The sequence below is a fragment of the Astatotilapia calliptera genome, chromosome 4 (assembly GCF_900246225.1).
Source record: "Astatotilapia calliptera chromosome 4, fAstCal1.2, whole genome shotgun sequence".
NCBI lineage: Eukaryota > Metazoa > Chordata > Actinopteri > Cichliformes > Cichlidae > Astatotilapia > Astatotilapia calliptera.
Genome location: NC_039305.1, coordinates 28,491,990 through 28,506,281, shown reverse-complemented (window position 1 = coordinate 28,506,281; position 14,292 = coordinate 28,491,990). Strand labels below are relative to the sequence as shown.

The following is a 14,292-nucleotide window of genomic DNA, read 5'->3' as shown; positions in this document are numbered from 1 at the left end:
ATCATAGCAATGAATCCTGAGACTGAACTATAAATGACCTGTATGACACACACACACATTAAAAAAGGGTTTGTGGAGTAAATATTGACCAAAACGTTTCAAATGTATCCTTTTTCCAAATACTAGTTAGTAAATGAAAACGTGTATTCAGGCTCATTTTTTTCAACATGAGTATAAAGTTTTCCCAACTTTTTTGTGGAACTTTTACTTGGTTGCAATAAGCTCGAGTTGGTAGTTTTTCTTTGACCGTTTTATTGTCGTATCTTTCCAATAAGACCTGTTCTCCAACCTTTTTACACTGACCAGTGAGTAAAGAGAAAATACAATAAAAAGCTAAACAAATGTCCTTGTTCCTCCAGGAATGTGGTTTGACAACTCCACTCTGCTGGGAGCGGAGGGGAAGGGAAAACAGCTTTTTTAAATATGAAAAATGTACAAAATCTTGTAGATTTTTTTTAAATTAGGTAAATCCACAGATACAGCAAAAATTTAAATAGTTAGATTTCAAAACATGGACGAGGCCTTCACCACTGAATGATACTGTGAAAACAAAGCAGACAATCAAAACGTGAATTTTCTTCCAGATCTAAGACGTGAAACATTCTTAAATAAGTCGATGACAGAAAAAACGTCAAACTGTTTTTTCCACAGTTCCACGGGGATCTCTTCAAAACACGAGGGGACATTCGGGACAGTTTCCTCCTTTGTGTTTTATTTGAAGCTTTCAACAACTTTTACTTTTTGTTTGTGTGACTGCACACAGAGGAGTCACATATGTACCAAATCTACAGCAATACTAAGGAAGTAAAAATGTTCCTGCGGTCATTTTTCTTACTTAAAAATGATCAAATGAAAACAAGAAGTGATGAGGTTATAAATGGCACGTTCTCCTTCTTTCCCACTGAAAATGTTGCACATTTTATACATTTTCCATGAGTTCCCCTGAAGCCTTTTTCACATTCCTGTCACGTTTCATCGAACATCTTTTTAAAAACGTGCAGACTCTAGTCTGCTTGAGTACTTTTCATTACTTACATTTCTACCTACTGTTTTTGTAAAACAGAAAAAACCAACATAGCAAAGATGGTAGAAATATATACAGCTGATTTGTTTGTCTCTTTTCTCCCCCAGTGCTTGTGGTAAAACCTGAAGGAAACAATACTGGCAGAAGGATGTTTCCTCCAGGTCCATTTAGCAGCCGATGAGGAGCTTTCGGTTATGATGGGTGCCCAGTCGTCATCGCGTCCTTTCAAAATATCCTTTTTGTCTGATCGCTTCTGAGGCTGCTGCGGAAAAAGAAAAGACCAGAGCAGGTCTTCATAGAAGCAGTGGAAAGTAACTATGTACTCAACTTTAGTGCTAAGGATTTAAAAAAGTGTACTTTAGTTACTCTGGAGGTTCATATTAAACGTCCAACATCTGAATGCTTGTTTCATTTTCTCATTTCGAATTTTCTGATATTATAAAGCCATCGAACCAGAATAGATCTGTCAGGAACAAATATTTAAAGGAGCCAACATTTGTTTCTGGACCAGATTACAGAGGTGTTGGCAGGTGGCGGAGGCACATCTGTAATGAAACAACTGCCTCTTGGTTCACATCTGTATCGCTTTCACTACACTGAAGAAATCTGTGCTGTTTAAGCACGTTAAGCAGATAATACACACAAACAGTGCAGAGTGTGAATGCTGGTACTTCCACATTTACATATTAAGACTCTTCGCTGTCCAGCAGGTCACATGACTACACTGTAATAGTCCCAATCAGCCAGCAGCAATGAGGCCAGAGGTCAGAGCAGCTGGAAAGTAAGTCTGAGGTCATAATTATGAAAAGGCAACACGGGGAAGAAGCAATGGGGAGAAATGCTGAGATGAACAGGACTAACGTGCAGGCTGTGCACACTGATGGTGGATCTCATTAATCCAGCAGCAGCACATCCTCTATCGACTGTGCGTGTGCAGCAGATAGCATGGAGATCATCTGCAGAGATGTGTTTTGAACTGCAGACAGGAAGAGCTGTGACACATGACTGACATGCATGTTTGCTCTGTGCTAACCCAGAGAGAGAGAGAGAGGGCACTAAGAAGGAAGTGGTGGAAGAAACCTAACTGAAACTCTTCAAACGTGACAGAAACCGAATGACTATTATACAGTGTGAATGAAAGAGTGCTCGCTTTACATTTAATAGCAAAAATGTTACGTATCTGATATTTGGAAATTGGCAAGCAGAGGGCCCGAGCTTTACGAAGAGCATATTTAGCTGACTTTGTAGAGAAAACTGGAATCTGCGGTCAAACTCTGTTGCTCATTTCTGAAAAAAGGCAAATAAATAAATAAATAAAAGCTCAGACCTCATTATTTGATTTTGAACAAGGTCTCCTCTTTTCCTGCCTGAGCAAACTCATCATTACAGTAATGAGGACTGTTGTTTGTCTTTTTGTTTTCTCCACAAAGATGCTGAAACGAGACGTTTCCTACCTGCAGGCTCTGCAAGGAGGAGCACTGGGCCTAAAACGGGCACAAAGCAGGCGAGAGGTCCGACTTTTCTTCTTGAACGTTTTGGGCATAAATGCCCTCGCAGCCTCTCAGAACAGTGATTGTGTATTTTGTTTTTTTAAGTGATGAATGAAAACTTCACGTTGGGGATTTTGCAGCTTGCCTTATTCCGACAGCATCATACGTAAAAACACTCATTAAAGGGCTGCTCTGGTTGCTCCTCAGGCTTCATGAAAACACTGAGACAACAACGTCTTCCTGCATCTCTAACAAACACTTTACCTGCAGCTTTTAGGCCCGTGCACATTTGTTAGGCTGGGATTGTTTAGCTGACTGATGCACAGGTTTCCCCCTGTAGCTCAGTGGCACAGAGTGGGCTTTTATAGACACACACACTGATGGTTTTGATTTTTAACAGCGAGCAGATTACAATAATTCCTATTTTCACCTCACACTTAAAGGGTTGCAATTAATGTAATTAGAGATCTAAACTTTCAGTTCAAAGTGGAACGAGGTTCCTGCGATGGTTCAGCTCTGACTGGAATTCGTCTTTTGCCGGCTCCTGACGATCAGGGATACACAGCAGCTAACTGAACTTCCACTGGAATGTGGCTGTTTCTGAAATGTGTCTTCACAAAGTTAGTTCCAAAAATCAAACATCATCATTTGTCCATCCGGGTGATTTTAAAGAACGACTGTATCACCTGCAATGCAGTGATCTCACATTACAAGTGTGGCAGGAAATAAATGAGAGATTTACTCATTCACATTTCCTCAGCCTGTTCCCCTCCTCCTGCAGTTCCTCTATTGCATCTGACCTCCGCCCATCAACCCTTCTGCCTCCAACACACACACACACACACACACACACACACACACACACACACACACACACAGAAGAGTAACTGCAGACAGGATCTTGTGATACAGTTTTTAGAAAGTTTCAGAGAACAAAGGAAGGCATTTGTTGATTTGTAGGAGGAATCTGGTGGTTAGCAGTGAAGTTCATCAACTTAATTACTCTGCATTTTCATTTAGATGCTTCAGCTCCAGGTAAGCACAGGAAGACACTATTATAGTTTTCATGGAAAACTGAATACAGGGGACATACGCTCTGAGACGGCTGAGAGTATCTAGACAGTGTAACAACCCCACACACACTAAAAAAAAAGTATCGTTTAACATTTTAACTCTGATACAATGGAAATTTGGATTTTAGAGGTTTGACTTCATAAAAACAACGTTCACCTCGTCAGCCAAACAAACAATTCTGTTTTTAAAAAAAATGTCCATAAAGCATAAAGGTGTGCGTTTTAACGCTACACAACAAAAACACGAGATTATGTTTGAATCTTAAACAGGCACGTATGGAAGGCCAGGTTTTAGTTCCTGGTCTTAATCACAGCTGAGGCTTTAATGGACATGTGGGGGTTGGGTGGGGGTGTCCTTTGTGCCTTATCCATCTCAGGACAAAACCCCACCAAGGCTATTGTGACGTTTCCTGCTGAGTTAAGGTGAACTAAGGCACTATGGCACACTGAGCACTTTAACATTTGTTTTTAAATGCAGCTAAACTCCAATAAATGCTTGTTGTGACTGATGTCTGTCTGTGATTGAGACAAACAGTTGTGGACTTAATCTGACTTTGAATTAAAACTGGTAACAAATTTGTTCTGAAAGGAATATGTAAGTACAGATGTTTTTAACCATCGCTGTACTAAACTAAATGTCAAACGACACTGAGGAAAAAGTGGACACTGATTAAATATATTGTTACAAAATACAGCCAGTAGGCCTAGTTTAAAAAAAAAAAAAAAGGGAAATATGTGATGTGCTTTTCAGATTTAATGTCTCCCCCTGTAAAAAAACAAAAACAAACAAAAAAAACCCACTCCTGATGATTCAACAGTTACTGGCGAGAGCTCCATTTCTCTTTGAGGGTTTGAATCCATTTTGTGAGTGGAAGCCATTTTCTAACCAAAGCAAGCTTCACCAGAGTGCCACGTATCCCCCCGGGCGTGTGCAGTATGGCTAAAAAGTCCAAACCTCGTGCACAGAGAAAAGGGGGCCCTTTAAAAGCCAAGACCAAGCCCGTCAAAATTAGAAAACCATGAGACGAGACTGGCACAACCTGGAGAGAAGGGAGCCGATATCCACAGCCAAACTCCAGCGTGATGAGTGAGTGGGGGAGAGGCAGGCCCGCATCACGCACTGCCTCCATTTTGAGGAGACATCCACCCAGAGGGGCGCGCAGTGTGCGTGTGAAGCGTAGCGAGCGACTTCGCCATGGTATTACTTCCTGTGTGCGCCTCACACCGAGAAATGTGCAGAAATTGCTGGAGAAGAGGCTAGCGCGACATATTCGCGCTGTACTTTAACTCTGGGTATCGCCTGTTGGGAGCCATGACCTCACAGGGAAACTACAACACACAGTTAAGTGTTTAAAGCGAGACGAACTACGAGAGTGTGCCTGGTTGTAATGCATCGACGCCATAGCTGACACATTGTTCCAGTTGGTGGGGAAAAGGACCCTGGCGACGACGTATGAAAACGAGGACATGGGTTTCCTACCATCTTACTACAGCACACTTGTGGCCCCTAAAACAAAATGGAGGCCCCGTCCCGCTGTTTGACAGCCACCATGGGTTCACCATAGGTCATTTATGTAACGTCACGAAGACAACTTCTTTAACTTTAGCACAAATCATACCCATCCAGAGGGCGGGAACAGCAACAACAGGGGTGGGGGTGCTACGCAGTAGAATGAGCGGGCGGTGCCTTGTTATTTAAATGTAAAACGGCTATGGCCACCGAGGCCTTCCACTAGACTGAAGGGTGGAGGAAATACCCCCCAACAAAATAAATACCAACAAAGTAGACGCTCACACGCTGTCCGCTATCAGCTTTTAGCTGCAATTCTCAAACAGGAATCTCTGCCATGCTTTGGGAAGCGCGGGTGTCTACATGTACATCGTGATGCATACCCCCCACCGCTCAGGAAAACACGCAAACTGTACTGTTATCCACTACTGTACAGCACGGAATTGGGAGTCTCGGCTTCTGTTACCATGAAGGCGCACATACGCACACGCGCTCATCTGGTGAAAACCCTGGGATGAGAGGGGGATGCCCCCTCCCTTCCGCCTTGCTTACCTACTCCAACTACACCACGTGGTTTCCTCTCTCACACAAAAAAAACGTGAATTGGAGTCGACGAGGGGCGGCGTCACCCCTCTGCCGGCAGCAGGCGGATCGCCGAAAGAGGGAAGGATAGAAAACTAGAGAGAGAGGCGGAGAGAGAGAGGAAAACATTTCTCCCGATCTGATCCCGCCATAGTTTTTCCCACTCTTCTGCCATAGACCCATCATCAGACCCAGTCCAACCCACCTCCTCCACAGCGCGATAGAGGCTATAGGCTGCTGCTTTATTCGTCTGTTGGGGCCGGCTGCAAGTCAGGGGGTTTCATTTCTTCTCCTGCTCCACTTATTCAACTGGATTTACAGCAATATTCAACGTTACCACCTGATTCTACTTTTTTACATTTTTTTTATTTGAATTTGTCATCGTGAATTCAAATTTATTTCGTACTTTTGTCCTCTAGCGTGATTTACACTTTCTGTTTGAGTGGCAAGTGTGACAATATCTTGTTGCGCTATTAGCACATTCAGCAGAAACTTTTTGCTGGCTCCAATCTTTAGTTATTCTGGGCTTTGTTTTTTGTTTTCTTTTTTTGGGCTCGGGAAAACAATTTCCACAATGCACAAGCTATACATTGGGAATCTAGGCGAAAGCGTGACTGCCGAGGACTTAGGAAAAACCTTTGACGAACACAAGATCCCATACACCGGACAGTTTCTAATGAAAACCGGCTATGCGTTTGTGGATTGTCCGGACGATCACTGGGCCATGAAGGCTATCGAGACATTTTCTGGTGAGTTAAGGTGGACTACAAGTCACCAAAAAAAGCCTTCTCTTATTTCCACCTTTAATTTCATTCATTCTATATATAGGGAAGCCGTAGACGCCGGCGCACAGCCCCGGTTGCATGCTCACCTTCAGCGGTGTATCCCAGTTTTATTATCCGTTCGCCTCCCGAGGCTCCACGCGAGATTAAATAAATACATAAATTCCTGAAATTATTTTATTGGTGTTAGAATAAGGAATATTAGTGTGTGGAAAGCTACACACCCACGGGAGCCATTCAACTTTTGCAGGAGGGGGGGGGCGCACGTAGTGTAAAGCTATACTGTAAAACACAGCCATTGGTGAAGCTTTCCTTGATATCGTTGTAATTTATCAAAGGAGATTCTAACAGTACTGTGCTAATTATGACACGTGCATTTCAAGCTAATGCGTGCTTCTGGTAGGCGTTTTAATATCTTGCACCCCTGAGCACTGGATAGAGTAGCCTACTCTCTTGTGATATAGGATGAAGCCTTGCTGCTTCCCCTCCCCCTTTAAGCCGGGAGTCCACTATGACAAAGGCAGAAACAAATAAATTAGCCCTTACCAAACCTGGCCTCAGACCAACCCAGAATTTACACAAACCTACCCTGCTATGGTACAGCTCGTTTTCCTGCGTGGCGACAGCTCTGTGGCCCATTTCTCATGGTTCCCTACACATGTAACGTGAGGAGGCAAGGTCGCCATGCCAGTCAGCTCCCTCTGATCCTTCCTGAACCCTCACCAAACTCTCCAAACAACCCTCTCACACTACAACCATGTGGGCTTGAAACCTTTTAACTGCCACTCAGAGTTAAACTGATAAACGTATAGTTATCGCTTGGCATTTCTGAGGGATTCAAGCAGACGGAAAGTGACGTGATGTACACTATTCACTTGCTCCCCGACTTTAGGGCATGTTTTGAGCACTTTCAACATAACTGCTTCTTAGTACTTTTCACGAGTGCTTGGAAGATCACCAGGTTTAATTGGAAATAAGTGAACCGCAAGGCAACCCACACTGTGTTCCCTGAATACAGTAGATTCCCTTCGTAGGCCTTTGCAGCTAGTACACAGTTAGCATTTAGCCACACTTTGTTCTGAACCAGTTTTCCTTTTTTCAGGTAAAGTGGAACTTCATGGGAAACGTATTGAGGTCGAACACTCCGTCCCCAAGAAGCAAAGGTACATTGAGCACTTGTATCACCCCTCCCCCTCCTTTCTCAAAAAGAAAAGGGGAAAAAACCTTTCATGTGTTGCATCACCTTATGTGGGTCTTTCTCTCATGGGGTAATAAGTGAAAACAACGACTTCACTGAATGATTTGCTATTAGTGGGACACAGATTTCGGCCCTTGCGCCCACTTGACGTTAGAAGCCATTGTGAGGCTAGCAGTGGCTAGCTTGGCTGTGTTTGTTGGTGTGGCAGTGTAGCGTGGACCCTCAACTTTGTCGGCCATTGCTGTGGAGCTGAACTGTGACAGCTTTAGCTAGGTGCCTGCCGTTCTGTGCAGTGTGGTTGGATTTTTACTCGTCCTTTTAAAATGCTGCTGTGTTTTTAGAGTGAGCTCAACAAGCACGTAGATATAGGTTCTTCGTAAAGTCGCAGTGTTGATGTGAGCACGTCCTGTGGTTTACTATATGCTCTAGGCCCAGCCTTTTATGTAATTACTCTTTCCTTACACTACAGCCACTACACAATTTCTTTAACACGATTTTAAAAATGCACTGGCACATATGTATTTTATAAATGTATAGTGGTGTGGTTTCACGTGTTGGACAACCTTTCAGTGCTTTAACGTGTGCATGGATAATATTCGCTTTTTGCTTTTATTAAAACTCTTCGGTTTAACGTTCACACTCTGAAAACAAATCAGTTTTTAATGATGCTGTGAGTTGTGACGGAAATGCGGTGTGTTGATTATTTTATTTCGTTTATAGGTTTCTTTTAGAATGTATTTGACGAGGAAATTGTGATTTAATGGAGCTGTTATTTTATTTTTTTTAGTTACATTAATAACACGTCTTTCCAATTAAAACACAGCTGTGCTGTTTAGTAATTGTAGTATTTCTTTTAAATATATAATGCTCGTTTTAACCCAGAATAGGTGCTGGGTGTGAATATTTCACATTTAAATACCTTTTGCTTCACGCCAACTCGGACACATTTATGTGGCAGCCTGATAGTGTACCTGTAGCTGTGGCTTCTTTGTAATTGGGTGAGTGTCAATGAAATTTCTGCGGTTCAGTAGTAGCTCTAACTGGTGTCCATTGTGCTCATTTGACCTGCTTCATTCAAACAGCACTATGCAATTCTCTTATAGCCCATCATTTATGCCCGTAACCTTTGGCACAGATACGAGTTGAGCACAGTTCTCCATGTTCCGCCATTTGGCCACATGTGTGCGTATGTATATGTGTGTGCGTATTCACCATGAGCCAAAATGGCCAGGAAATGTAGAAGATTCCACCCCATTTCCACACTTGTTGCCTTTTAATAAATGCTACGATTTGGCGTAATCACTCTTCGTGGGATTTTGTATGAAAAAGGCCGAATATTTCAAACTGAGCTGGCTTTTGGGGCGCCCGCCCTGCGCCACGAAAGCAGAGTAAAAACGTTGCAACATGGCTGTGGCACACACATCCCAGCAGCGTGGTCTTTGTGTGGATGAGTGGGGCCGAGTGTGGTCACCTATTGCCAAACTCGCCTTACACACGGAGCTAACATGGCTGTAATGCCTTCAGGTGTCTTAGCGGGTGCGTGAAGAGTCCCAGATCTTGACTGTGATCACCTTAAAGAGCCATAATAAAGGTGATTTGTGAGTGGGTGGGTGCGGGGGTACCGTGGGACGAGCTTGTGGCCCTTCGTGGCTTCACAACACGTGGTGCGTCCACGCAAAGAGGAGTTGCACCACGTCAGGCATGGAGGGCAAAATGGCGAAACCTTGAATGAAGCAGCCACTGTACAGATTGCTCCTTATTCTTTTTTTTCCACAGTGTGTCACTTTGGGTCTCGTCAGCGCCCGGGTCGCCCCGTGGCCTACATCACGTGTTCCAGTGTGTGTGTGTGCTTTTCTTTTAAATTTAAGTAAATTTTAAAAAATTAGAAAAATATTAACATGACGGAAAACTGTGAAATTTGTGGAAGCCCTTTCTTAAAATGGCTGTTCGTGTAGTCCGTCAGCCAGAGCTAAATTATCCAAATTATGTCGCAAAATGATCGCGTTTAAATATTTATGCAAAACATCTGCTCATCTCCAGCATACAAGCGTGTGCGAGCTGTTTGCGCAAACGCTGATTTTACGAAATTATTTTGTAAATGTTTAAAATCCTCCAGTTGTCAAACAAAGACTGTGGGGCAACGAATCAGGCGTTTTCTGGCGACGTGCGCATTTGGGCAAAAACACTCAAAATAATAGATTCCAGCATATATTTTATTTTTATCTACTTTCACTCAATAAGCTGCTTGTTTTGATACCGTTTTGAATGTTTCTCATTTATTGTGATTCTAACGTGGAAGTAAAAGGTTTCGGGGGTGCTCGCGTTTCTACACGTGTTTAAAAGAAAGTTGCCAGAGTACATACGTTTAAACGTCTTAAAACTGCTCTCCTGCAGTTGCTTCTGAACCTCAAGGAGGGTGTGTGTGTGTTTGTGTGGGAGTGGCGGCTGTTCTGAAGGAACAAGCCCTTTGGGCTATTTGAAGGAGGTGGGGTGGGGGTGTCAGTCCCTTAACTAAAAGAATGAAGGTTCAATTCCTTCTTTATATTCCACAAGTCTCAGTGCAGGGGGCGCTGGCCCTGGCTGTCCTGACCTCTGACCGTGTTTTGAACGGTACCTTTTGCGTTTGTGTGTATGGACGTTAAAGATGGACAAGTTATAAGTTTCAGAGAGAGCTGTTTGGTTACTGTGTAAGGCTGCAGAGGGTTTGGCAAGGTGGAAAGCTGGGGTTGTAATAGCTACAGGAAGAGGAGAGGGGAGAGAAGGGAGGGGAGTTTTTGTGTGTGTGTGGGTTCTCAGAGAGAACAAGCCTCCCTCTTTGGAGAGGGGAAATGTATAGAACGCTTGCTGTTGGCGTGAAGAAAATCAGTGGTGACGCCCACCAAAAATCCCGTTAAACCCAGTTGAAATATAAATGGCATGGGTAGGTGTGTGTGTGTTTTTTTTTCCATCTGTTACCCATGCTCTGCAAAATTCTGTTGCAGCAACCTGGCACTTAAAAAAAAAAAAGTCTTGTTGGATGTCACAGGTAAAACGAGAGCTGCTACAGATTATAGGCTAGCTTATTTATTGTGTTTCTTTTGCGTTTTTTAAAGTCTTTGAAGTCTTGTAATAATTGTCTTACACTGATTCTACAAGAGATGTAGTCAAACAAAATATTAAAATTAGCCTTTGATTTTAGGTGCATTCCTGCAAAGTTCACATTTTTTATTACACTCCCTCTAAACATTCGCACGGGCAACTTGCAGAATATCAGTATCAACTGGTATTAGCCCCGCTGTCTGACATCAGGAAATATAATGGTATTTACAGACGCCATTGGCCAATACTTAGTTGTTGGGTCAGTATTATGCAAACAATTGTACTTTAAAACAGATCGATTATTTATTTATTTTCCACTGAAGACTTTTTCTTCCTTGCACTAAAACTATAAACAACAAACAAAGCAAAAAGAAAAAAAGTTGGAATTTTGAATAAACATAATTCACCCATAATTAGTGTGTGGCTAAAAACCATTATAATAATAATTATTATTCCCACTTTGTAGTATCTTTGTATGTCCTTGCTTCTAGAGGCAGGGTTTAGTGTCTGATTCTGGTATGCTGTGACCTTTGGCACCAAAATGTTATCTTTAGCGTTCAGTGTGCTAGGATTTGCACCCCGCCTTCACCGCGACATGAGGCCTTTATGCACAGCACACCAAAATTTTGTAATTTCATAATTGTGGGAATTAATTCCAGTCTCCTTTGAGTCTCGACTCATTTTTCCATTTGTATCCAAAAAGGAAATGATGATGTTGGCTCCTTTCAAAACAGGAGAAATTGCATTGGAGGCTGCAACCTGTTCTACTTTCTTCATGCATTAGTCTTCATGTGTTACAGCTTCCTGTTTGCATTTCCTTCAAAAGGAAAAAAATGCATGGAATCCTGAAAATACTGCTGCACGTGAAGCATGCCAGCATATCTGCTGTCATTGTTTCACTGTTTAGGAATCTTTTTTTTAAATAATAATAATAATTATTAATTTTCACTGAAAACCTCTAAAAGAGAAAAAGATTCCTGCGACTCATAGACTGACTGATAGATCACGTCCAAATAACATCACAGTGTTAGCAGTTAAATGGCTGGGAACATCCTCTGAAATACTGATATCCTTCCATTTTTCTTATGAAAGTGGCTTCAAAAGCTAAATGTCATTTCCTCCCTTTCTGTAATGGTGTTGCACATTTTGTATTGGCTTTTTTTTCTTTTTAGCAGCTGAGTGAAGTTACTGTACATGTTGTGTCCCCCCACTTTTTTTTCCCTTTAATGGATGCAACAGCTATATTCTAGATATTTTAGGCACCATTTGTTTGTCCATTCTTGTAATTGAGTTTGACGTATATAAAATCATCTCCACAACAAGCTTGGCTGTAAATGCTTTTGTAATAAACCTGCTATCTGGTTTAATGGGGCACTGTTTAGCATGCAGTGTCCAAGTCAGAAGACGAGGAAGTGGTTTTAGATTTGACCCCCCCCAACCCAAAAAACAAACAAACAAACAAAAAAAAATCTTAACACTTTCCCACTCGAGTTGTTGTTTTTTTTCTCTGAGGTGGACAAAACAGTTTCCATGATCAAAACTGCCCTTCTACTTCTGACGAGTCTAAGAGGTCTGTCAAAGTCTGTGCATCATTAGGTGATGTTGTCTTCATCGCATTAGTGAATCCCAAACTCCCTGGCTTGTAACGTTTAAACGTCCCCCTCCCTGGCCACTGTGTCAGGTCTTCTGGGGAGATGTTAAGACCAAAGTCAGAATGTCCTGAGTCTGCCCCAGACATCTAACGTTCAAGCCACCGTAATTAGATGCCTGAACTACCTTAACTGGCTCTTTCTGCTGTGGATGAGCAATCGCTCTACTATGAGCCCCTCCCAAGTGACAGCACTCATAACAATCTCTAATGGGCCCATTTCACTCAAGTTTTGCTGCACGCTAAAAGTGATGTCACATCCGGTAGTGCTCGCTGCATTTTGGCATCATGTTGGCTGGTTGTGCAGTCCTCAGTTTTTTTGAAGACATGAGTGGTTGATCATGTGACCATCATTTTAGGGGGAAATGTTGCAACAGTTTGAAAAGAGGCGATTTTCTGTGGAAAAACTTTTTTGTCTGAGTGTTGACATCTGTTTGGAAAATACTGCAGGACTAGTACTCATGCCCTCAGCACTGGTATAAATGTTATGGAGCTATGGTGACGTCACCGTTTGCGTGCAACACGACCAGTCCAGTGAGCGTTGTGGGCTCATTAGGATGAATCTGGACTTCCCTTGGAGGAAGTTAATTTTTGCCATTGTATGCATTATCTTGGTGACTACCCACAGCCTGTGGCCATAATCCACAGTTTCTCCATGACGCTGGTGTCTTCACCACAACAGACTGGTACAGCCTCTCCTGCAGACACCAGTCTGTCCATCAATTTTCTGTCTTACTCTTTCCCCACTCATGAACACGACCCTGAGATACCCAAGCTCGACCTCGAGGAAGCAAGTTGTTCTGAACCCAGAGCGCACAATCTATCCTTTTCTGGCTCAGAACCATGGCCTCAGACTTTGTCCCACCTGCTTCTAAAGTTTGAATCTCTTGGTGAAGCTAACATGTAGTGGTGTGAAAAAGCTTTCGCCAAAGCTGGAATTTTTGGTATGTTGCAGATCACTGCTCTGCTGCATAACTGAAGCGGATTTGAGCTTCTGTGCACAATCTGACTTCTGGATGTTCTCCTTTAGGATTTTCTGATAGAGAGCAGAATTCATGGTTCCATCAATTACTACAAGTCATCCAGCTCCTGAAAGCAGCAAAACAGTCATAGTCTTCATGCTTCCACCACCATGTTTGACTGTTACGTTTGTATGAAGTGCTGTATTGGTTTTATGCCAGAAGTAACAGGACACTTTTTGACATTTCTTAGCCTACTTCACCTGCCAGACAGGTTCTATTTAAGCAGTTCCTAAATTTAACAAGTTGTATTTCCAGTAGTCTGAATAAATCTTAAGCAGGCCTTTCCCCATCGAGAGGTGATGACTGTGTAAAACATCTCAATTTTATTCTCCCAAAATTATTCAGAATGTCTGGATGGCCCAAGTTTACCAGTTTCCTCCACAGTGTTTAATCTCTGGTCATTTGTAGCCTCGTAGGTAAATTTGCTAAACCAGCCAGTATTCTCTTCTCCTTAAATAAACGAATGGTTTGTCCAGCATTTGGATCAATAAGGTACATGAATGCAAATGTTATATTTTCTACATGATTGTAACAAAATTGTATGGGCAGTGAATGGAGTACAGAGAAGGAATCAATTAGTGACATTTTATAACTCCATTAGCATCCAAAAATGTGTGTTATGAGTTTGTAAACTACCGGTAAGCCCAGAAAATCCTGTATACGTGATGAGGCTGTAGGTTTTGTACCACAGTTAAACTCTGTTCATAAAAAGCAGTGTTTAAAATATCAGATGCCTGAATATCTGCTGACAAAGCTGTGTTGGAATAAAGATCTTGTTTATCAGTGAACACTATGCTATCGAAACATTCAAGTTTTTTAGCAGATTTCTTTGTTTTTTCTTAGCTATGAAATGTATGCAGTGTGTGTAAATCTTTGCTCTGTTTT

General features: G+C 42.3%; 1 protein-coding gene across 2 annotated transcripts in view; it reads left to right on the top strand.

Moving 5' to 3' along the window:
• Positions 1–4,358: 4,358 nt before the first annotated feature.
• igf2bp1 (insulin-like growth factor 2 mRNA binding protein 1) overlaps positions 4,359–14,292 on the top strand; it is a 44,247-nt gene continuing 34,313 nt past the window's right edge. The window contains exons 1-2 of one of the 2 annotated variants that reach the window (XM_026165944.1): positions 4,359–6,428; positions 7,564–7,624. In XM_026165944.1, the coding sequence (XP_026021729.1) occupies positions 6,254–6,428; positions 7,564–7,624 (236 nt within the window). In that variant the 5' untranslated portion in view covers positions 4,359–6,253. The remainder of the gene's footprint in view (positions 6,429–7,563; positions 7,625–14,292) is intronic. The other variant, XM_026165943.1, reaches the window with a different exon arrangement.